The sequence below is a fragment of the Euleptes europaea genome, chromosome 12, assembly GCF_029931775.1.
Source record: "Euleptes europaea isolate rEulEur1 chromosome 12, rEulEur1.hap1, whole genome shotgun sequence".
Classification (NCBI taxonomy): domain Eukaryota; kingdom Metazoa; phylum Chordata; class Lepidosauria; order Squamata; family Sphaerodactylidae; genus Euleptes; species Euleptes europaea.
Window position 1 is genome coordinate 32404624 of NC_079323.1, and position 24677 is coordinate 32429300.

The window sequence follows — 24677 nt, forward strand, 5'->3', positions numbered from 1 at the left end:
TTCTCCCCTCCCCCCCCATAGAAGCCAATGTATGGGAGGGAAGCAAGGAAAACCTGGACATAATGATTCATGCAACATCAAGCATCTGCCTCAAGTAAATATTAACAGGTGATGCAGGGGAGAGCTATGTATTAAAGGCAGTGTGTAGTTTGATCCCTAGCCTTTTACATCATGATCAACAGACATGGGATCTTGTGCTGACGTACAGGCCTGTGTACATGCTAGTGGCTACCCAACATCCCAGTTACCTGTTTGGAGACTCAGGGGTCCAGAATCCATTTTTAATAGCACTGATCAAGCTCCTCCCCCAAGTAGATCAAGAGTGCTGTCAAATGGATGGCACGTAGCATCTGCATGGAACTGCATGCTTGGTTGCTGGACCAGTATTGTGGATATCATAGGCAAGCTTGAGTGCTGGATTCAGAGATTCTGCCCTGCAGTCATATTTGCATCTCCCTTCTATTCACTCTGTTCCTAATTCAGCAGGGGGCATGCATGTTTTTCCTGGCCAAGCATCAGGAATAATTTGGGCATCATGGGTACTTTGGGTATCATGAGTGCTGTCAACTGACTCCAAATTTGTTCACATTTTCTCTTTTCTGCATGATTTACCTTTTAGGAAAAGGAAGTCTTAGAGGCAAACTTTAGTACAGGCTTGAGCCCTGGCACCAATCGCTTTATAAATAATGCTTGTTTTGCTTGGGTGATATATAGTAGACTTTGAACACCAAATCAAGGTTTTAATAAAATCCAGCTAGCTAGTTGGTTAGTGTTCCATATACCTTACAACTTTTAAAGATAGATCAGTATTATTATTCCCATATTGCAGATGGTGTGTTGAGGACCAGCTAACTTAGCTCATGGCAGCCAGAGGCAAAATTTGAACCCAGGACAACCTAGTTTACAGTGCAGTGTTTGGCTGCTTTTAACACTACTAAGACTACAGTAAGGAGGACTAACTAAAAGAATATTGCAGTAATCCTAGCAAGACAAAATTTCATGATCAAAAGTGTGAATAAGATCAACGGAAAGGGAATTCATTTTAGCAAAAGTTAGTAGTTGAACTTGTCAGGAGTTGCAGACAGAGCCTATGCACATTTGCTTGGAATTGTTGCACTGAGTGAAATGGAACTTTGGGTCAAACGATACAAGACGTTTTCTAGCTTGTTGGGTTTGGGTTGCCTGGACTTGACTCTCTTTCCCTGGGGTCCACAGCAGCAGATGCAGCTGCGAAAGGGGGAAATAACTCTCTTCTGGGGCCATTTTGGCTTGGGAAAATGGTGTTATGTGGAGGCAGAAGCCCCCTCCTCGCCCCATGCTGCATTCCCGAACCAAATCAGGCTCCCACAGTTTTAAATCTACGATCCCCATAGCTGTTTGTGTGGCTGTGGAAAAAGCGAGTTCTCTGGACCCGATGCATTAAAAGTCTTGTTAGTCTGGCTCTTAATCACTACTAATCTTGTGCATACAAGTAACACCAAAAGGCTAAATTAGTAAACCCGAAGGAAGAAAGACAATGAATAAAATGCAAACTAACACAGAATGGTATTTGTTGAGGAAAAGAAAGAAAAACCATTAAGACAAAAACAAAAAGTACATTTGGAACTAGTAAGAAAAACAAGAAAAAACAGAACGATGAAAAATGTGATCACATATAGAAGAGACAAACTGATAATGTTGAGACCTGAATCTAGGGGAAGTACAGAGTACTAGCAGAAAAAGAAAATGAGGCTGCCTCCGCATGGAGATTTTCCTCCACCTTGGCATCTAAGTGGAGTTCTTTTTTCTTGGAGCTCCCACGCGACATCATGCTGTAATCATCCTGTTTCCAGGATTTTCCTGCCTTCAATATGCTGTTTTCCAAAAAACCCTCTACTCTGATCTTTTTAGAAATAACGTGATCTGAGCATGTTACATGCCATCTGGAACGAGTAGTGTGAATTTTTCCTGCCCTCCAAAGGTCCTGCCCACATCAGCATCACTTTCGTGCTATCAGCCCCTCATGTGTGCCGTTTTCCAAGCATTTTTTCCTGTTATGCCCACGGAGGGCTTTTAAATTAAATTACAGTGTGTATGTAAATAAAATAACAAAAAAAGGGGTGATGAATTGCTGTGACAGCCATGATAATGAAGCCCCTGAGAGCTAATACAGCATTGCTGTAGAGAGCATATGGCAAGAAAAAGTTGTGAAAAAGAAGTGCACAGAAGTCTTCCATGTATGGAACTGCACTAATGTGCATTTCCCCTGCATTCACAGTGGTGATAAGAGAAATGTGGAGAATTCTCATGATGTGGAAGTTGTTTCATACTCATAGCCTTAAAGTGAAATACAAGGCCAAAAACTAGAATGACATGAATAAAAGGTTAGATTAAACAGTTGCCGTGTTCAGATAATTTAGAAACAAACAGCTAATTCACCAAAATTGAAGAACCAAGAAAAATGCTTTTTTATTGGAAGAAACAAAAGCAGGTTTAAAGTCAGCTGAAAAAACTCTAGTAGCTAAAGTAAGATTAAACAAGTAAAGAAGCAAAAGTGAAAGTTTTGGAATAATCTGGGCCATGTCCGCACTCACCATTTGCGGCGCCAGCTTCCGCGGGCTTTCCTTGCATGTTCCCACTGCAACTCACCCGAAGGATTCCGAGGACGTCTCCAGAGTGCAATTTCGCCGCGTTAAGCGCATCCGCTTATACGGCGAATTAAAAAAATAAAACGTCCTCCATACCCGGCGCCTTACAGTGGGAACACGCAAACTGTGTTCGATCCATTTCCTGCTGCCAGCCCACTTCCTGCTGCCAGCCAACCCCCGCACTCCCCCCGCCTCCCTTACTCACGCTGGACCAATTGCTGTCCTTGCTTGGAGAAGCCGACTGGGCATGCGTGGGAGCGTGCCGATCTGGCTTATCAAAAGCAGTGGACAAAGGCGGCGCGGTGAGAACAGACATTTAAACTCGTCTTGGATGCTTTCGTGCTGGACGGGTGTAAATAGCCTGGTCAGGAAAAAAGGGTTGCTAGTGAAGGGTTGTTGTTGTTTTTTTGCGACAAACAAATGAAAAGATGTATCCAAAGAAAACACAGGAAAAAGAAGAAAAGTGAGGAGTAGAAGCAGGCCATCAAGGTAAAGATTTATCAGGGGCGGGGTGGGGGGGCTGGAATTAGGAAGAGAAAAGCATTGGATAGCTGATGTATCGTGAAAGACTGAGCAAAGACCTGAAAAATAAGAACTGGAAAGAAAAAGGGCAAACTGGAAAAAATGTGGATAAACTATTGTAAAAAAGCCAGACTATTTAGCAGAAGAAAGAGCAGGGGAAAAAATAGCAAGTTGAAATGTATAATGAAGTCTGAAATGCTCAAAATCGTTCATGATGAAGAGCAGCCTGATTCATCTATTTCTGTGTTTCCACTTTTACCCCTCCCTTTCTCTAAGGTGCTTGGGACGAGTTCTCACATAACAGTACCATTGTATTCCCCACATGGCTGCCAGAAATCCTGTTAATCAGGCATTCTCTGGGGGTTCCATGCTTGGAATTCCTAGGTGCACACAGGCCCAATTTGCTTGAGGATGGCAGAGATAGGGGGTTTGAAAATTACACAGGGCTCAAGCCCCCTCTTGCCTGTGCTGCAGTGATCTGACTTGGATCCAAGTTCACCTGGGAATTAAGATCCAAGCAAGGAACTTCCATATCCTGTCACTTGCCCTGACACATGGCGGGGGTGGGGGGACGGGGCGTGAGGGCTTCGAAACATGCGTATTGGCCCTCGGTGACATGCATAGTATTTTCCTTTCTCCATCTTATTCTCACAACAACTCTTCAAGGGAGGTTAGGCTGAGAGAAAATAATTGACCCCCATCGCTCAATGAGCTTCGTGGCTGAGTGGGGATTTGAAACACAGTCCTAGTTAGACTCTGTCTAACTGCTATACCTTACTGGCTCTTCACTGAATGAATTTCAAGGAAAGGAAATAACGTGAACAGTGAACAGGAATCAAGGCACTGTGGCCCTAACTGGGTTCTGATTCGAACAATGACTTGCTGCCAATAATAGTTGAGGCAAGTTGGCATCGGCCAGAAACAAAAGCAGATTCAATAAAGCGGAATACACAGCAGCTTCCCATAACGGCAAACAAAAACAACAACAAAACCCTTTGACTAAGGTGGCTCAGAGGCCCTGTAAGCTTGATGGTGTGTTATCCTAAATAAATCATTATATAAAGTAGCAAATGGGCGAGTGGGGGGGGGGGAGTGAAAGAGAATGCAAACATACGCACAATTTGGAATCTTTTTAATTTTTCCTGTTTGTAAAGGAAAGGAAGTTTATACTATATAAAAAAGACTCAATTCATTCTTTGGTCAAACTACAAGTATCGTGGAATTTTCCCTGCCATAATCTATTTGTGTGGCTTTTAGCAGATTCACAGCAATTATTTATTCCGGAATGTGTAAACTAAACCACAGGTCAATTGACCAATGCACAATCATTAAAAGGAGGGCATATGGCCATTAAAAACTGGATATAATCTCTGTAGTCCCCCCATATAGGGTAATCTCATTACAATGAAGTGCAGTCACACATTTGAAGCCTGGAGAGTATAAATTAGGAGTGGAGGAAGTAATCAGATGTTGCTGAGAGGCAGCTTGGAGAACTTACGAACTGATGCAACTGAAGGCAAGTTTGGAAACATTATATAATGGCTCTTTCTGCCCGTGATTAACAGCCAGACTAACAATGATCTAGTGGATCATTTCAGGCTGAGAAAATGCAGGGTGGGGGAGGTCCCCACCGTAGCATGCTCCTCATCTGAATCTGGCTGCCAGAGGCTGCTCCGTTCTAAAATGTTCTCAAGAGCCATTCACAGTTCTCCCAGGGTCTTTATCTAGTGTGACCCTTTGTTTCCTTGATTTATAGCCCAATGGCTTGGGATCCCTTGCACAAGCAAGGGTATTTTTGCTCAAGCACAAGAAACCTCTGATCACCTTCCTCCCCCCACCCCACCCCACTGCAGCCTCTGTATAGTAGGCCATTCTGGAGGGTGCTCAGGAGTGACTTTGAGGTATGTGTGCAAAGGGTTGCCGTGGAAAAGGGGAGCAGGAAAGCCCTACTGTGTGAGCAGAACTCCACTTGTGGCTTTTTTGGATCCAAGCCATTGTTGTTGATGATAAAATGTTTTCCACGGAAATAAGTAACCAGGAGCTTTTTAAAATAATCTTTTGTAGGAAAGACGCGATGGATTTCTACTCCGACCACCTTTCTAAGCCTCTTTACAAGTAGGTATCTGCTGCTGTGTATAAGGCGGATGAAATAATGAAAGTATTAGATGGAGTTGGCTATATTGTTAGTTAATCATGAGATGCTTACCGCAATAGATTCTGAGCATGCAATGCTGCAGCTAGAGGGGGCTTGCAGGAAGGGTTTATCTCATGTTTTCTTCCATACTGAGGAGAAGCAGTAGTTGTTACAGACTGACCTAACTTTGTTTATTATGATGATATATATTTATGTTTGCAAAAACTGTTTTCTGTAACCATTGTAAGCTGAGATTACTGGCTTGGTTGAAATTATTGGCTTGGTTATATCAAGGAGAGCTGAAACCAGCCAAAGTTTATTGTCACTGTGAATTCTTGACGGTTATATTTTCTGCTTGCAGTGAGCTTCTTGAGTTTATTACGAGTGGCCCTGTTGTTGCTTTAGAGATCTTGGGAGATGATGCTATATCAAAATGGAAAACTTTTTTAGGACCTGCCAACTCTGTTGTGGCCCGAACTGATGCTCCAGGCAGCATTAGAGCATGTTTTGGAAGTGATGGCATAAGAAATGTGGCTCATGGCCCTGATTCTTTTGCTACTGCTGCAAGGGTAAGTTTATACACACACACCTATATTTTCTACATCCAGGTGGTTGTATTTTAGTCAGTGTGTACATCCTAAAACTTTCTTCTGATGGTTTTGACTTGACATGGGTATGAAAAGTTTCCAGCGAACTTTTTGTGAGCAGGAACCTTGTTTAGCCACTCCACAAATAGCAATTGTACCTATGTTTATCGGTTCATATTCAGCAAAGTGAAAACTTGCTTACCTTCTCAAGCCAGTTCAAGGTGCTGATTTTTACCTATAAGGCTACATGACCTGGGCCCAGTACATCATGGACTCAGCAACATGAGTTTTCATGCCAGTAAAAAGAAATGGGGTATCCTGTCCATCCCAGGAGTGAAATCAGTGGGGCTACCCTGGTGTTCTTATCAGTGACATATAACTTTTGGAATCTGTGGCCAAAGAGACTCCTCTTCGCCTCCGACTTCAGGTTTGTAGACACCCATGAATTGGATTCCATTTTGCGTTTGCATTACTTCCTAAAAGCCTGCAGTCTGAGGTTGAAAGAGTGTCTCTGGGTAAGATTCTATAATGGTAGTAACAAAGTGCCTCAGTAGGCTAAATTACTAAAACCCTTCTATCCATAATATCTGTTGTGTTGCATACGTAATTTAGGAATGATTCAGCTAAAGTAGCGTACAGTATACCCTTTGTTATTTGGTTCCTGGTTATCCAGAAAGATCAGTTAACCAGCATTACCCAGCAGGCAAGCTCCTCCTCCTCACCCACCATATTCCTGTGTTATAAAGCACTCCTGCTTGTCTGGTGGGCCAGTTTGATACCTCCAGCCATTGCTGGGCTTCTGGCACTGCAAGCTGATGTCATCTTGTTATGTTTCCTTCCCCTCAGCTTGTCTCCAGTTGTTGGGAGCCAGCTCCATTAGAGGGCTCATGGGCACCTGGCCTGTGTCTGCCTGCCATGTAGGATGGCTCTGTGACTTGGGGTGAAGAGAAGGTTCCTGCCAGACACTGGGTTTGTCCTCATGGTGTTATCAATAGGGTGGGGTTTGGTCACTGTGAATTCCTCTGGGTAGGGGCTGGGGCAGAGCAATATGTTTAGGTATCTGACTGGCACATTTGATTAACCAGCAGCCTCATGACCATGGGATAATAAAGCTTGTTCTGTGCTTTCAAAACCTACTGATTTCAATGAATGAGTTAAACATTTTCTTTGCATCCCATTGATTTTCAGTGAGAGAGCTTTAACATGCTTAAACGTTTGACTGAATTGAGCCCCGTTTTTTTATTGTGTTTAATGTAATGTATCATTTTTATGTAATGTGTTTAATTTTGATCATATTTTATGACTTGTAAGCCTTGCTTGAGTTTGCTTTTCACACGAATGAATGAGGGAGTAAAATTCCTGCTGAATCCCCTTGCTGTACTCCTTCATGCTGGTAGTCAAGACAGACTGAATTATTCATGACAACAATACAAAGCAAATTACTTATGGCGATTCAGAAAAGGCCATTTACATTTACACAATCCTAGTGTTCAGTTGTATTACTTTCAGCTAATATCCAATTAAAGGTTAACCCAAACTATGTTTTTCCCATGTGGCTAATCCAGAGAAAGCAACCTGGAAAGTAGTGATAGCCAAGGGGCTCCCCAAAAAAGGACCAAAATGGGGAAGAATTTTCACAATTTCTTTCCCACAAAAGCCACCAAATTGTGCTTCTTATTTTGGAACTCCTCTAAAAATTGAGTAGTTTTCATGAAATGCTTATTTAAATTGTTTATCTTAAAGATTTTCAGTGCTGTCTCTGTAAAATTTTCTGTTATGACTTAATGATGATTTAATATAATATAATCATGTTCTGTAAATATTTTAAACTCTTGTGTACATTATCTTAACAATTAATGATATTTTCTCCTGATTTTCCTTTCCTATTCTCAACTCTTTGATCTCCTTTTACTGAACTTTTATACATTCAGTTTTAAAAAGCTATGTTTCTCTAAGGATTAGTCTTCTGCTTTCATACTTTTATATCTACTTTATTGTTACATATCCCTCTTATTGCACATTTGTTACCTTCTAGTCACAAATGTATATTTCCCTGGAAAGCATAATATCTCTACAACTGTACTCTCAAGACCTCCCAAATTACATGTATGAGTACTGATACTGGACTTTACTGCACAATATCTGTTCTACTGTCCTCTTATAATATGTTGTAATCCTTAGATCTTAATTTTTTTGCATTTTTAATCTTCTGAGTTAGCCTGATCAACATTGTAATGCCTCTCATTAAATAGTTTGTAGAAGAAACTTTCCTTGTGCAAATAGCAGTAATATAGTACTTGCCAAATCCAAGAATAAAATCCATTGAACAAACACAGGTTCTCCCTTTTGTTCTTTTATTCTGTACTGCTGCTTCCTCCTTAAGTGCAGCACAATGCGTGTAATGAGGTAGAGCCCTAACTACTGCTGGCATTGATATGGAGACAGCCTGGAAGTCTCTTCCCAGCAATAAAAAACTTGCTTCTGATTCAGTACTCCCAGCTCAGAGTGCTCTTTCTGATTGTGTAGCTCAGTGGTGCCCAGTTTTGTCTCCATGGGTGCCATGGCTCTCACCAATATCTTTCCTGGTACCCTCTTCCTTCTTCCCTGAATCAAAGGCCCAGTCCTGGCGTTCCTCCACCTAACTGGAGCAGCAAGTCCTTCAGAAGAGCCCAGGAAGAACCATCTTTGTGCGGTAATCAACACCCATTGGGAAATGGGTGACTCCATCACAGGGATAGGGTTGCCAATTGCCAGGTAGTAGCAGGAGATCTCCTGCTAATTCAACTGATCTCCAGCCGATAGAAATCAGATCGCCTGGAGAAAAATGGCCGCTTTGGCAATTGAACTCTATGACATTGAAGTTCCTCCCCTCCCCAAACCCCTCCCTCCTGAGGCTCTGCCCCAAAAATCTCCCGCTGGTGGCGAAGAGGGACCTGGCAACCCTACACAGGGAGGATGCTTGGCTTGGGATTTCCCAATGTTTATTGACTGGCCCCAGCACCCATGGCAACCACTTTGTGGCTGGCTTTGCCCCCCTGTGGCAGCTGTTTTGTGGGTAGCACTCAGTATTCTTCAAGGTTGATAGATAACGGTAGGTAGGTAATAGACGACTGCTTGCATTCCTGCTAAACTTTCTCTTCCCCCTCCACAATAATAACCTTTCTGATGTTGGTGGGATAGTGGGAAGATGTAATGGAGATCACAGATTTATCTTTTTGATATTCAGAAATGCTATGTGAATGGAGAATAATGGGCAGCATCCTACCTTAGGCTTGAGAAAGTTTGTCCAGCCTAAGGAGCCTTCCGCTAACTGAAGTGGCTCTTCATTTGCTTAGTGAAGTGGTAGATTCAGGCCTTTAGTTACTCACATGTGAGTGGTAATGTTAGTGTCACATTTTTCCATTGTGTACATATGTATGTCTATCTCATATATGTGAGAGATCAGCATTTGATAAGCATGAAGTTACACTTAAGAATGACTCATAAATATTTATTAGTTAACATATTTTTGTGTTATAATGGATAACAAAACCCACCTGGAATAGTTCGAAGGGCTTTATTTGAACTGAGTCTCTTGTGAAAGCCAGACTGTTATATGTGTCTTCCCCAGCTTCAAGAAGTCATGCTATACAGAGGGGCACTTCTGTATTGTGCTATGATACCTGTGTTCTGTTTTGCTTTCCATGGAAACATGTTTCTTGTGGCTGATAGGAGCAGCTAAGAATAGCATTGTTCATAGTGTCTTTATTATCCGCTCTTTGCGCTGCATGAACAAGTGATGTCTGGAGAGCTGTGACATGTTTTTAGACTCTGTCTATTCTTGCTATGCACACCATATACAGTTCTTTACAAGTAGGAATATGTTTAAACAGTGGGACAATATATAGCAATCGACCATATTTATTATGTGTGTGTCCATATTTAGCTGTACAGGTTAAAAAGACCGAAAAGCATGTGGGGCAGAAAAAAGCTAGGGCAGCCATAGGCTCTATATCTGATCTAGTTGTAATTTCCCCCCATTCTTTCTGATCTGTACCTCCTATCCTGTTCCCTTCTCCCTTCCATGAACTTCTTCATTTTACTAGACTTAATTGAGGGAGGGAAGTAAATAGGCGGAGGTTTCCTAGTAACCCAGATTGTGATATGTGTACCTCTCTGGGAGACCTAGAGTATCATTCTTCCATTTGTTGGTATGCTAAGACTGACTTGGCGGCCGTAGTGCAACTCTGGGAAGTAGCCAGGGAACCCTGGTAAGCAGTTTCCTTGCAGACTTGATGCTGCGACCAAATGTCCTATCCTGTCAGTAGGTAGGCCAGTCATGGAGAAAAAGGTCTCTGGAGTGTGTGTGTGTGTGTTTGCAATATAGCGAGTGTGTTGCATGTGACATGCATCACTACCTTGTTGTTGAGCCATAATTTCTGTGATGGAAAGTGCTGCCAAGTTACAGCTGACTTATAGTGGCCCCATAGTGTTTTCATGGCAAAAGATGTTCAGGGGGGGTTTTCTATCTCCTGCCTCTGTCTAGCGACCCTGGAATTCTGGGTGGTTTCCCATCCAAGTACTAACCAGGGCTGGCCCTGCTTACCTTCTGAGATCTGACAAGATTGGGCTAGCCTGGGCCATCCAGGTCAGGGCAATAATTTCTAAAATTCCTGAATTGTAAAGCAGCAGGGGCAACGTTTAGATCTGGGCGAGATGGCAGACTTTAGAATAATTTGTTTTCACTTTTGTGTTAGAAGTTCAGTTGCACCATTCTGGCAGACTTGCCTACGAATTCTGATAGCACAGTGTTGTTGTTTTTACTGTATAATTACCATAGTTTGACACAGTCCTTGGGATTGTGAACTGAAAGGGCAGGTAGCATAAAACGTTATGTAGCCTCTTAGCAGTTGCCAGGGAAACTTGTAGGATGCTGCATCTATAAACTCTCCTGCGAAGAAAGAAATATCTGTTAAAGCAAACCTGAGGTTAATTCTTTGCCATTCTTTCAAATGCTGTGAGTTTATGATAGCTGTTGCTAGCGTTCTTACAGTTAAAGGCTGGTTTGTCCTTTCAAACAAATACCACAATTTGGTTTCAGCTGAGCTGTCCAGAGTAGAATCACCACCAGTATGTGGGACACTTAAGGAGACATCTGCTGTTAGTTGGGGTGGGGGGTGGGGTTCATGGCAAGAGACTAACAGAGGTGGTTTGCCAGTGCCTTCCTCTGCACAGCAACCCTGGTATTCCTTGGTGGTCTCCCATCCAAATACTAACCAGGGCTGACCCTGCTTAGCTTCTGAGATCTGACGAGATCAGGCTAGCCTGGGCCATCCAGGTCAGGGCTTTCATAATCATAGGTGTACACATTTCTATTTTAAAGCCGTGGATTTCAATCTTTCTACCTCCATGGAACCCTTTCTATATCACAAACAAACTTGTGGACATTGAAGAGGATTCTGGAAAGAGTTCTAGTGGGCAAACTCAGTTCATGTGGGCCTGTGGCTCTTGCTGTTTTTCACTTGGACTGAGAATGTGCCCTGTAGCACTCCTCTGTGGCTGCAGATCGCATGGGGAAAACATGTTCTGACACCACTGTAGTGCCAGTATACGGGAGTACACTAGGCTTTTTTTTTTTAAAGGGCTGACATTCATTTTCTGAAAACCTCGTCTTCCATATATGCAAACATTATTTCTTTATGTGGTGCTGGATTTTATTTCTGTTTCTTCTGACGGGCTACGGAAAGTCAGTGTAGGACCAGAAATTCTAATCCAATTCTTATCCGCTCTGAGCCTAGTTTTGGCTGGGGAGAGAGCAGGCTAGTAAGTGGAAACAATAAAATAAACCAATTAAACTGTGAGGCTGTTGTGCAGAAAGGGAAATGAAATCATGGTTTGGGAAATATTCAGTCCTAAACTTAAAAATTCATAGTTCCTTTTAAATAGGTTTTTATGCAACCTTTGCCAGTGCTTGTTGTCAGGCCCCTCAGAATACACTAGATGGCATGCAAGAAGTCCTGAAATTTGAGATAGCAGATGGCTTGTTGTTGTTCATTGTTGTGTCTTTACTTCCAACTGGGATTCCTAAAACAACTTACATACAAATCGATTTAGTACAATATGCAGTAATAAAGTAAAAATGATAGGTGGTCAATATAGAAAAAGAAGAGAAGTGTTGGTTTTTATACTCTGCGTTTCTCTAGTGTAAGGAGTCTCAAAGCAGTTTACCATCGCTTCCCCCCCCCCCACAAACACCTTGTGAGGTAGGTGAGGCTGAGAGAGTTCGGAGAGAACTGTGACTAGCCCAAGGTCACCCAGCTGGCTTCATGTGTAGGAGCGGGGAATCAAACCTGGTTCTCCAGATTAGAGTCCGCCGCTCTATACCACTATACACTATACCATGCTGGGAATGACAGTGAATCAGTAATTTATCCCATTATATTTTAACTTGTCCTTTTTTATGAAATACCTAGGGAAAAATTCCTTTGTACCATACTAAACGGGTTAAACTCATTTTCTGACTCTAATAAATTAGTATCTTTATTGTCAGATACCAACCCATTTATTACAGGATGTCACTTTTCACTTTAGCAGCTAGAAAGATAAGGGCCAAACTGGTGCCAAAGAATGCAACTAGCCAGAATTGATTGCCAGCTAGGATATATTTTAATTATATTGTATTTTATTATAACTTATATGGCATTTTGTATTCTATCTTTTATCCTTATTGTACAATCTTCTTGTTTTATAATTTAATATACCCTGTAAAGGCCTTTGGCTATCTACAAATAAATATTTACCTTACCTTACCAGTGAATCAGTATCTAGGACCTAGTAAGCAGCTACTGGCCTGTTTTTTAAAATTATTCTCTTGGGTGCTGATAGAACAAGTACACTTTCTTAACACACCCTAGTAAAAAGTATCCTTGCCAGTTGTCCCCTGCATCTTCTGAAAGTCATCACTTTCACAGTAGCAGAGGACGGGGTATGTCAATTTCTGCCAATTCCTCCTTCCCACTGCAGCCCTTCCAATCTGCTTTCCATGATATTTCTAAGAATTCTCTAGTCTTCAGCAGTTGCTTTTTAGATAGTACAGGGTGGGGCTTCTTGAAGGGAAAGGTAGCGCAGATCTGTTCCATAAAGAGCAGAGCTTGTGGTTCTCTGGAGGTAAGCCATTAGCTTTAGAAACGATGAACTAGTAAAAGATGGAGGTGTTAAGAACTGTTGAGAGCCAGTGCTGTGAAGTGGTTAAGTGTGGTGGACTCTAATCTGGAGGAACTGGGTTTGATTCCCCACACCTCCACATGAAACCTGCTGGGTGTCCTTGAGCTAGTCACAGTTCTCTCTGAACTCTCTCAGCCCCACCTACCTCCCAAGGTGTCTGTTGTGGGGAGAGGAAGGGAAGGCATATGTAATTATTGTGTGTTGTTTATATTAGTTATACTTCTGTTTGTTGTTGAATTCCAAGGTTACAGTTTGAGGAAGAGATATCGAAACGGGATACTAGCTCACAGAACTGTCACTATTGTGGTTTTGCGTTATACTATCAACACTTCATTTTTGCTCATTTTATGTATACTGCAATACACGTCTTGCAATTTCTCTGAACCTTTGTTACTACTATCTTGTATAATTTTGTAGTAGCTACAAGTTGTTAGATAAACATCAAATAGCATAAGGCTATAATCCTGTCATAGCTATGGTCATATATTTAAGCCCACCCCTTGCTTTTAAGAACAGTATGTTTTTATACCCCACTTTTCTCTACCTTTAAGGAGTCTCAAACTGGCTTACAATTGCCTTCCCTTCCTCTCCCCACAACAGACACCTTGGGAGGTAGGTGGGGCTGAGAGAGTTCAGAGAGAACCTGTTTACAACCAGGTTACATGGGACTTACTGTAGCTATCATCAGAAATGAAACAATTATCCTTTATGAAATATAGGTCCGTAATGAGTAGAATAAAGTACATAACAATTAGTAAACAAAGATACATGAAAATAAAATGGAAAATCTTTCAAACCCAATTTAAAAACTTACAGTATAAGACAATGAAACCGTGAATTCAATAAACATGTGCAGTGTAGAAGGCTATGGGCTGAAGTGGAGCACATTGCATCAACCAAGCCTATATGCCTTTAGGGAAATACATCCTTAAAGGGACCTTGTTCCACAGGTCATACTATAATCTTGTTGGAGTGTTAGTTCGGTTCATTCATACGTGAAAGTTAACTGAATGCCATCCAGCACTTTATGGGAGGGGATGGTATGTAAAGGTAAATGGGATAAAAACTGACAGAAAAGAGTCACACAGAACTTTGAAAGACAGATAGTGGCTAGCTAGCCCCCCTTCTTCTTTCCTTGGCTTACAGAGTGGATGCAGCATGGCTGGCTGCAGCTTGTGGCAAGGGGGGAGATCTCTTCCATTTATTTCCTCACAGTTCGTTGGATCTACCCTTGTGTGTGCGATATCTCAGAGCCATGCCATGGTAATGACTTTTAATTCCAATTATTTTCAGGAGCTGGAGTTTTTCTTCCCTTCTAGTGGAGGCCGTGGACCCGCAAATAGTGCAAAATATACTTACTGTACCTGTTGTGTTATTAAACCTCATGCAATTAAAGAAGGTAAGTGACACTGGCTTCTCAGTTGGACAACCGTGTAGATTGAGATTCATGCAGGTATTATTTTGTTTGTTTTGTAAAGAATGGGGATGATAAGCTTATGCTTTGTTGAATGACTAATTTAGGCATATGTTTAAGGGAGAAGTGGAAGGAAGGCTTTTCTGTGCTGCTGATACAGAGAAGTGTGTCCTTTGTACCATTAGAAAAATGTTTGCTAACTTCTGTCTCAGTGTGCTGCAAAATTGTTGAATGCGAAATCTGACTGATTTGTACCCCTTCCTCTCTGTCTCTGTGTGAACACAGTTCAGAATGTTCATTTTCAGATGTAATAGATTATCCATTAATAACCTGTGCATGGTGTGACAAGGTCATCCTCTTGGAGCTTTCCCCTTTATTGTGTTGTGACTTGTATGGCTTGTTCATGTTCAAAATAGCTTTTCCCACTAAAGAAGAACATTTCAGGCAGCCATCTGCAAAGAAGCTTTTCATGAGATGGCTCTTAACTTAAAATTAAAACAAAAAGGTATATCTAATAGTTTGGCCTAGAACCCATGTATCTAAAGGACTGTCTCCTTTCGTATGTCCCCATGTGCCAAAGTACGGTCTTTGGGCTGCCTCCTACTGGCTGCTCCTGCACTTATGGTAGTTCACCTGGCACAAGCTAGAGCTGTTCCTTTTCCATTGTAGCCACCACTCTGTGGAACAGGATCCTTGAGTGAGCAGGGGAGTTCAGCACCGTTAGAAATCTTTAGGAGGTGCTGTGGGGCCGTTTTATTTGCCAGGTCTTTGAATGGGGTCTAAATTGAAGGCATTTTTCAGGAAGGGGGGTATCTGGGGTTTTATTCTATTGGTTTGGAATTGTAATGTTTTAACTGGGACATGTAAGCTGTGTCCCAGTCACAAGGAATGATGGGATATAATTATTTTAATTAATAAAAGGAATAAAGCAGAATTTTAGTTTCATGTTTATACTGTACTAACTTACAATATGGTACTAAAATCTACAATTTGTACTTCGCAGTAAAAAGTGGAAAACAAAAACTGTAACCTAATGGGATTATATCTGTTACTTGTGGTTTATTAAAACACATTATACCTTTTTTGGTGGGCAGATTTGTATCCTCCCTTCATTCGTTTAGCTTGAAATGGTTGATGTTCGGACATAACCTTATATAGGCAATTGCATTTCCCTTCTGTAGTATCAGGCACATGAAAATGAATTATGTCACAGTGTTTACAGTACGATTATATGCTTTGGTTCCATGGTCTGCATGCTCTAAAACAAATTTGTATGGAAAGTAAATACTAGTTAAAAATGTATTGTGGATGGTTACCCATGGAAACTTCTATAGCTTTTAGACACACCTTAAAAGAACTGAAATGGGAATGGAAGACATATAATGTCTTCTCTAGGCATCAGTCTTGGAAGCTACTTTCTTTTTTTCTTTTTTTCCTTTCCTTTTTATCCCTTAGAAGCTCCTTGATCCATTGATCTTGAGCAGCATATAACTAGTGTTTGAGGGATATAAGGAATTGAAGCTTCTGGATAGTTTTGAGAGGTATCCCCATTAATCTGATCTGGTGATCAGAACCAGGAGCACCAGGACTTTTCAAGGAATGGCCATAGGCGGTGTATCAGCTGAATTTGATAAAAGGTATTTCATAAAATGTACTAAATACTACATGCCATGTAAGAGACCTAGGCCTCCACCTATAGGCCAGGATCAAGCCGCATCCCCACTACATTATAGGAAGTTCCTTCCAGACTCATGAGCACTTATTTCATAGAACCTTCCACTGTTTTTTCCCGGTGGTTTTGTTTGTGTTTGCTTCAAATTTTCTTTTTTAAAATTTTTAATTCATTACCTGTGTGAAGATATGGCACGTGCATAACCATGTGTTGGTCCATCGTAACTGTAACTGATCTGTGTCCACGTGTTGAATATAGTCTTTTTCTTCTTTCTCTCTCTATCTTTGATCATAACCATTTAATTTTAGGGCAAAGTCCTTTCAGAAGCTTACTTTGAATTATACTACATCATTTATAAGGTTCCAAGTAGACCAATGCTGCTGCTTTTATCTTTGGCCTTGTTGATCTACTCCTGGGTGGAATAAAGAAATCTGTTGCTAGGCACCCAAAGCATCAGACCCTAGCAACTATAGTACCTGCCACAAGAACATGACAGAGTTATCAAAGACATTTGATATGCAGCACAAGTGAGGGTTCTGTTAATGGCTGCCAAGAAGGGGAAATCCTTGGGTCCACATAAGATTGAATTAAGGTTTAGCCGTTACAAATGGGTAGCCTGCTGCACTGTGTGTGGAAGATGGAGAGCTTTATTGGGATGCTTTTGTGTAAGATAAAAGGATGTGATTGGCAGTGTGATAGCAATTTGCTTCTCAGGGATCTGAGCTGTCACAGCAGAGGATGTAGGAAGCTGGGCTTGGAAAAGGGAAGGGAGAAAATAGCAGACACACAATGCTGACACTATTCCAGGTCTCATTTAAAAGCTCCTGATGAAAGCTTTGCCCTTTGAGCCTCTGAGGGGTAGTACCCCTGATGGTCTGTTACCTCCTGTGAAATTTCAAATAACTATGAAGTCTTCTGCTGGGGGGAAAGTAGTGTAACTGATTTCTGTTTTACCTGCTGGCATGTCTTATGTAGCTGATGGTCTTAGTTTATCTTATTGTCTAAAGCTGATAAATATTTTTTCATCTTGATCTGCCAATTTGTTTCCTATTCCATGATTGTCATCTCTTCGTGCAGTCCTTATTTGGCTAGTTTGCTAGTCTGTTAATTTCTATTGGGCTTCAATATATCCAGCTAAATATAGAACGGAGCTTGCAAATTCAATTCTAACACAATGCTTGTTTCTCTAGATCTATAGACCTGAATATTTCATAGGTCACATGGGCACTGCCATTGCCCATATTTAATCTCCTTTTGATAGCCAAAGAAATTACAGAGCTAAGCCCTGTAAAAGAAAGTACATGTAAGCGTGCTCAGAATGTGCTTGTTAAGTAGTCATAGATGGTTCCCCTTTTGTCTGTGATACTGGTGGGGCTGACCTTCCAAATCAAGCAGAGGACATTACTGCAGCTTCCCTCTTTGAATTAGTTGTCCAGATTTATGAACTGTGCCAGAACTGGTCTAGCATGAATCATTTTTGCTTTGAAGGCAATAGTACATAAGAACATAAGAAAACCCATGCTGGATCAGGCCAAGGCCCATCAAATCCAGCAGTCTGTTCACACAGTGGCCAACCAGGTGCCTCTAGGAAGCCCACAAACAAGACGACTGCAGCAGCATCCTGCCTGTGTTCCACAGCACCTAATATAATAGGCATGCTCCTCTGATCCTGGAGAGAACAGGCATGCATCATGACTAGTAGCCATTTTCACTAGTAACCATGGATAGCCCTATCCTCCGTGAACATGTCTACTCCCCTCTTAAAGCCTTCCAAGTTGGCGACCATCACTGCATCCTGGGACAGGGAGTTCCACAGTTTAACTATCTGTTGTGTGAAGAAATACTTCCTTTTATCTGATTTGAATGTCTCACCCTCTAGCTTCAGCAGATGACCCCACGTTCTGGTATTATGAGAGAGGGAGAAAATTAAAGGTATTAAACGTAATCCGGGACAGGTAGACAAGAAAGAGCAGAATCCGAAAGGCAGGCCTTTTCCATAACACTTTTGTACAACTTGTAATCTTTGCAGCAGTTCCCTGGGAAGTCAGTAGTCAAAAGTGTTATTATTCTGACTGAGATCTAAGACGTCAGAGTCCTCAGGCTATGTATGAATGACTTTATCAGCAAGGTTGGGAGTGCCAAGCCCTTTCAGGGTCCTTATCTCAAGAACGCTTACAATAACCCTAGCTAGTCCGCTGCAGCAGCAAAAATAAAGAGTCTTCTGGGACCTTAAAGACCAACAGATTTATTGTGGCATAAGCATTTGTGTACTTGAGCCCACTTCTTCAAATGCATGACATGTGCCCTCAGTTCGGCGGGTATGAGGATATCCTTCAGCTGAGGGGACACCTTATGCATCTGATAAAATAGGCTGTAGTCCACAGAAGCTTATGCCACATGAATCTGTTGGTCCTTAAGATCTCAAAAGCCTCCTTTTGCTTTTTTTTGAAATGGCCCTGTGATGTATATCATAGCAAGCATTTACCAGCTTCCCCCAATCCATATGAGAGGGGAGGGCGCACTGTCCCCCTCTACTTCTGTCTCCTGTTCTCCTCTATTCCATACACCTTTTATTTGGAGTTTTAAAACAATGAATGGTTGCCTAAGGAAGAAAATGGTGCCATAGACCCTAGAGAATTTCTAGAAGAAGTAATGCAAAAATTATTGTCCAAAGCAAATCGCTTAATGATCATGTATCTAATTCCCAAGTGTGGCCCACATTTGCAGATACCGCAATCGGTGGATCAGGGCCACACTGGCCCCAAAAATATGTTTCTGCAGACTTCTCCCCAAAATTAAAAAGTGTTCTCTGCACAAGCACAGAGAACGCACTTTTTTGAAACGGCAGTGGGGCGCCCCACAGAGATTCACTCCGGGGCTGGCTATGGTGGCAGCGGGTGCCTGGAGCAGCTCCAGACCTGGCTGCTGCAGTTGCAGACTTATGGTAGGTGGTGGGGGCCTGGAGCCGCGATGGGGGGAGATGGGGTCCCCTCCCCCGTGTGTCTCGCTGGCCTCCCACTTGTTGTAATATAATTAACATGTAAATCCAAATAAACATTCCATGTCATTCTAAGTAATAATTTAAAGCAAAACCAAGGTCCTGTTGTGACGTATTTTATTGGATGCTGTTTCTCCTCCTCCTTTTTTCCCCTTCCTCATTTCACCAAACTAGAGACATGGTCCCAGATGTTTTCCTCAAGATGGCCCTTTGGGCATCTTCACATTATGAAAATGTATTCACTTGGTGGACCTCTGTAGCATTCATAGTTCAAGCAAGTATCTACGAGTACACTGTAGCATGCACTGGAGCTAGGATTGCCAACCTCCAGGTACTAGCTGGAGATCTGCTGTTACAACTGATCTCCAGGTGACAGAGATCAGTTCCCCTGGAGAAAATGGCCGCTTTGGCAATTGGACTCTATGGCATTGAAGTCCCTCCACTCTCCAAACCCTGCCCTCCTCAGGCTCCACCCCCAAAATCTCCAGGTATTTCCCAACCCAGAGCTCGCAACCCTAACTGGAGCCCTCAGTTGACCAAGACTTGCAACTGTGTGTGTTATATATTACTTTTCCCTTTCTTCACCAGAGAGCTGCTTGATAAGCAAGTGAAAGATAAAAACTAATAATTCCTTTAATGTTTGAAGTGGGCAGAATCCAATACTAACCCTGCGTGTGAATGGACAGTTCTTCCATTCCCACTGGTGGGGTTTGGTACAGGGATATTTTTCACTTCTGGCTGCATCTACTTGTGCCAAGCTGAATCCTGCTTCAGAGGGTTCCCTGACTGTTGGGTTGCCAGGTCCCCCCTCTCGATCGGCGGGAGGTTTTAAGGGGCGGGGCTGGGGCTGGGGCAGCTGTGCACATGTGATGACATCATTTCTGGGTTCACCCCCCGGAAGCACTGCATTGCCACGGCCACTTTAGCACTCAAGGGTTTGAGTGCTAAAGCAGCTGATGCGATGCGGCACTTCCGGGGGTAAACCCGGAAGTGATGTCATCACATGTACGCGGCCATGCACACACACGATTGCCTCTCTGGAGCAACTGAGTGGTTTGGTGGGCAATTGCCCGCCGAAACCACCCACCTGGCAACTGTCTGACCATCTAGAGCAGGTTTTCGTATGATTCAAGGGTCTGCAGTGTAAAGCCCATGCTTGGATTCTAACCATGAAAGAAGGGAAGCAGAAGGAATATGATCTGGCTGCGCTTTTCCGAAGCCAGTAGCTGATGCCAATGTACCTGACTACTGTTTTTAATTATTAGATTAACCTCTGGATCTCATAAAATGTGTACATTCCAGCTCAGAGTTTCACACTCACATGCAGTTCACGCCGAGCTCAGCATCCTCTATTTTACTTTAGATTTTCAGATCTGCTTCTTTGAATTGCCTTTATATGTTGTCAGGTAGCTAATTGTTAAAGAACTCAGTAGATGTTGCACCTCATCACTGTATCTGAGAAAAAGTGCTTGAAGATTATCTGTCCTTTAATTCTTGCCTAGAAACCTAATGCTGTCTTGGAGACATAAAACCTTTCCTCTCTTTTATGCCCAAAGTTATTTGTTATGCATTTTTTCTAGGATTAGTTTTACATTCCTTCAGTTGTATTTAGTAATGCCTGTGATTTCTTTTGTCCTTTGTCACTAAAAATTAAATCCTACACTAACACCTAATCTGCTGCTCTGATTTGGCTTCCTAGGGAATCACATTTTCAAGATGTACTCTACCTGGTTGCTGAGGTCCTTACATACCCCATTTCTTTCTTAAGCAGGATCTGAAAGTTGTTTTTTTTCCAAATAGACAAAACATTTTAGTTGAAGTACGTTGCAGTCCACTGACAGGCTTGAATAGCCTTAAGTGCACAGACAGCGATCTCGTGGCCACTACAGAAATTGAAATCTTAGCTTTTCAATTTTTTAAAGTAGAAATAACTAGGCCCTTACAACTGTGGATGTATGTTTGAACAATGCTTATCCTACAGTCTTTCTCCTTAAATGCTCTTATTTCATATAATCCTTTTCCCCCTGTAGCTCTGTCCCCCCACCCCACCCCCAAAGGTGCAAGGAGTGTATCAATTTGAACGTTAGGTTCAGGGGGGAAATGTTATAGAAAATGACTACCTTCATAATCTTGTGCCTGGGGATTCGGTCTGTATGTGGAGAGGGTGGCTTGCAAAATTTTGGATTTCTTTTACGTATAAAGAACCTTAGCTTTATTAGTGAAAATGTTGTGTAAGCTAATGTTGATTCAGAAGTAAAATGGATTTTTATTGAGATTTATATATTGTACAAGTATGGTAAGAATCAGGCAGCATTTACTGTAGAGAGTGGAGTTCTCTTTCTGGTTTTGGAAAAATTTCACATTTATCTTGCGTTCGCTTTCCCCATCTGTGCTATAATCTTATTTATTCTGAATCAGAGTCTGGCTTGAAAGATACACTGGCTGTACTAGAGTTGTGGCTATACATATTTTATCAGAACTGGTCACAAGTACAAGATGAGTCAGTTCAGCAGTTTTACTTGTCAAGTCTGATAACCCCCAGGGAGAGATCAATGACTTAGTAGCTAATTTTCTTTTATAATTGAATCTCCCACCCCCAGACATGGAATTTGGAAGACAGGAAAGCACCAGGGCCATAACTTCATTATGTTTCTTGCTTGGTTATGTTTTCCCTCCAAAATATGCAAAACCCAGGTTCAGGTACTTTTCCTTCCTAAATTCTAGCCAGAAATACATACACAGGAAAGACCCCAGATTTTCCTTTTGTTCTGGCACTTCTAAGACCTTTCCTTGTTCAGCCTTGGGTTTTTTGTGCTCTGCAACTCCTCCTGGTTCATCCAGTCTGGGAGGAAGCGGCCCTACAAGTCAAGACAATGGAGTGTTATTGACCACGTATTCCAGAACATCCTCTGCATAGTCCTGAGCCTGGATGAACTTCTCTCGACTTTGGCTTTGAAGGATCCTCGAGAACTCACGGAAAGACCGAGCATTGGCAAAGTACCCATGGAGCTCTTCCATGCTAAGATAGGCCTGGTGCATGTTCTGCTGAAGGCTGGTCGGCAGGCCCTGGATATTGGCAGTCAGGGTCTTGAGGGCCGTCTTCAGTTGCTCAGTGATGCGGGAAGACATGGCCAAGGTCTGAGTTTCTACCTGATCCAGGTTCTCCGGGCCTTCCTGGACAGCATCTCCCTTTGTAAGCTCTATCTGTCCGGTGTACTGATGCAGCTGAGAGAACGCCTTTTTGATGTTATCCCTAGCGATTTTCATCTTAACTACAGCATGTTGGTAGGCACAGTGACGGAGATTATTTGACAAGGGAGCCAAGACGCACAAAGTAGCCCTGATCCTCAGAACCTGCCTCCACCCCTTCTGGTGCAGACTCTGCAAGCTCAGCTAGCTCTTCATTCATCATTGAGAGGTAGTGGTCTAGCAACTCTTCTGACAGCTCCAGCATTGCTTCTGCTCCACTCAAGGCCATCTTACCCACTCTCATTTCCTTGCTATTTTGTATCGCCTTGGCCACAGCTTCTCTGGCACCAGTTACTTTTGCTGACACCAGTTCTTGCGTATTTGAAATAACCTGGTCAGCCGTCTGGTGAAGGATGGGCAGCTTCTCCTCCAGTTTATCCAGACCTATTGAAGCGTACTGACCTGCCGCTGAAACCTGAGGTTCAAGCTTCGTCAGAAAGGGCTGAGCACTGGTAGCAGCCATATCGTAGATGTGCTTCACACCTTTCTCAGCCAAATCCAGGTTCTCTTTGGTCGAGGTGTATGCAGAGGTAGCTAGGTCATAGGAAGAGCTCACCAAAGGCAGGTTGGTCACTCTTGTGATCACATCCTGCTGCTGTGCCTCTTCTCTACTCTCAGAGGAAGGAATGGGTTCTTCTTGCCCATTAGAAGTGCTTGTTTTGTCCATGCTAGAAAGAAGTTCTTCACACAACCAGATCCACTTGCCAACAAAGAAAGCTGCTTCAAGGTCTCCTCCCGCAACTTATTTATATGCCAGCTGCTGCCTTTGCAGCTGAAAACTATCACAAATAGGCAGGATAGCAGCATGTCCTCTTCTGGCCAACCAGGGAGCCCAGGTGGGGAATACCCAGGGCTTCCTGTAGCAGGTGTCACTTTCGCAGGGAATCCAAGTGAGCCATTTTGGGCTGGCTAGCAACCTGGGCTAGAAGCCTTCCCCATCTGTGCTGCAAATTCCCTTGGTAAAATGTGCAGGTCACATTAGATAAATAGAATAAATCAAACGTATAAATATGTGAAGTACTATGGTAAAAATAGACGCGAGGCCCCAGATTGTATTCTATTCCACTCTTTAAAATGCTAACCTCTTTATGAATTTTATAATTTTTTGCAGGATTGACTGGGAAGATTATAAAAGCAATAATTAGTACAGGATTTGAAATCTCAGCCTTGCAGATGGTAAGTATTTTGCTCTTGGTTTTTGTTGAGAAATCTCCAGAGAGGGACGCTTTCTCCTGCAGTAGCACCTTAATCTCTTTTAGTTGGGAGTGCCTGAAAATGACACGGCTGCCATGTTTTTCGGTGATACTACCCTCTTTTTTCTTAGAAAAGCAGCAACTACAAACATGTAAGCGGCTTCCCCAGCAGCAGCAGATCAAAACATCTGTGCACTACAGTCTGAAAGCTCAAGCTGCCCAACTCTATTCTAAAGCAAACACTTCAGCCACTTGCCTGGGCGGGCAACCATCAGGGCTTCTGTGCTTACTAGTCATAGGAATGATGCCAAAAAAGGGTTACGTGGGCCAAGCAACTGCACTCCCTAGCCACCATCAGACACATGCTGTTGGTGGTACAGTTTACTGCCACAAATATGGTACAATTTAAGTTGCCCTTTACAGAAAGACCAAAATGCTCCTGTTGGAAATTGGTTTGCTTTCTACCCAGAGTTCAAGTGCTTTGCATTTCAGGGCTAGCAGCATGGGAGAACTCACGACCACATGGCCTGCTGGGAGTAGAGCATGTACCCCTTTGAGCCACTGAATTTGAAACAATATCCCTCCTACAACCTGAATAATTTTGCTTGGTCTTTGACTTGCTCCATTTCTGCCTGTTGTGATTGGTCACGGCCCTTTCCTGCCACTACGTTCTGCTCCCTCTTAGTGGACTGGCTCCCATTACCTCTCATTCTTGCTTCCTCTGCCTTATTTTTCTGGAGTGAGACTCCAGCTTGCCTCTCTGCAGCTTGCCTCTCTGCGTCACAATTTTCTGTCATGCCTTGGCCTAATTAGCTAGCTGGGCAAAAATTCTACAAATGTCAAAATCCTCCTCCTTTTCCCATGAAGAGAGAGGCAATGGGACCCGTCCAGCACATGCCATACAGTGTGTTTGGATCTTAGCTCTTGGTGAAACTGTTATTTGGCCCCACATTCTCTGAGGAGGAAACATTGAAATAGTATTCTGTTAATTTGATTCTTGCAGCTCCAAAGTGTTTAAAACATATTTCCATTCTGCCTGGTACCAACAGTAGAATAACCTTTTTAGGATCAACCCAGA

At 42.5% G+C, this 24677-nt stretch overlaps 1 protein-coding gene across 1 annotated transcript in view; it reads left to right on the forward strand.

Annotated features, from left to right (window-relative positions):
• The window catches only part of NME7 (NME/NM23 family member 7), a 99402-nt gene that overhangs the window by 26995 nt on the left and 47730 nt on the right, over positions 1-24677 (forward strand). Inside the window, exons 6-9 of the mRNA XM_056858168.1 lie at positions 5214-5264; positions 5645-5852; positions 14367-14472; positions 23518-23582. Coding sequence (XP_056714146.1) covers positions 5214-5264; positions 5645-5852; positions 14367-14472; positions 23518-23582 — 430 coding nt within the window. The remainder of the gene's footprint in view (positions 1-5213; positions 5265-5644; positions 5853-14366; positions 14473-23517; positions 23583-24677) is intronic.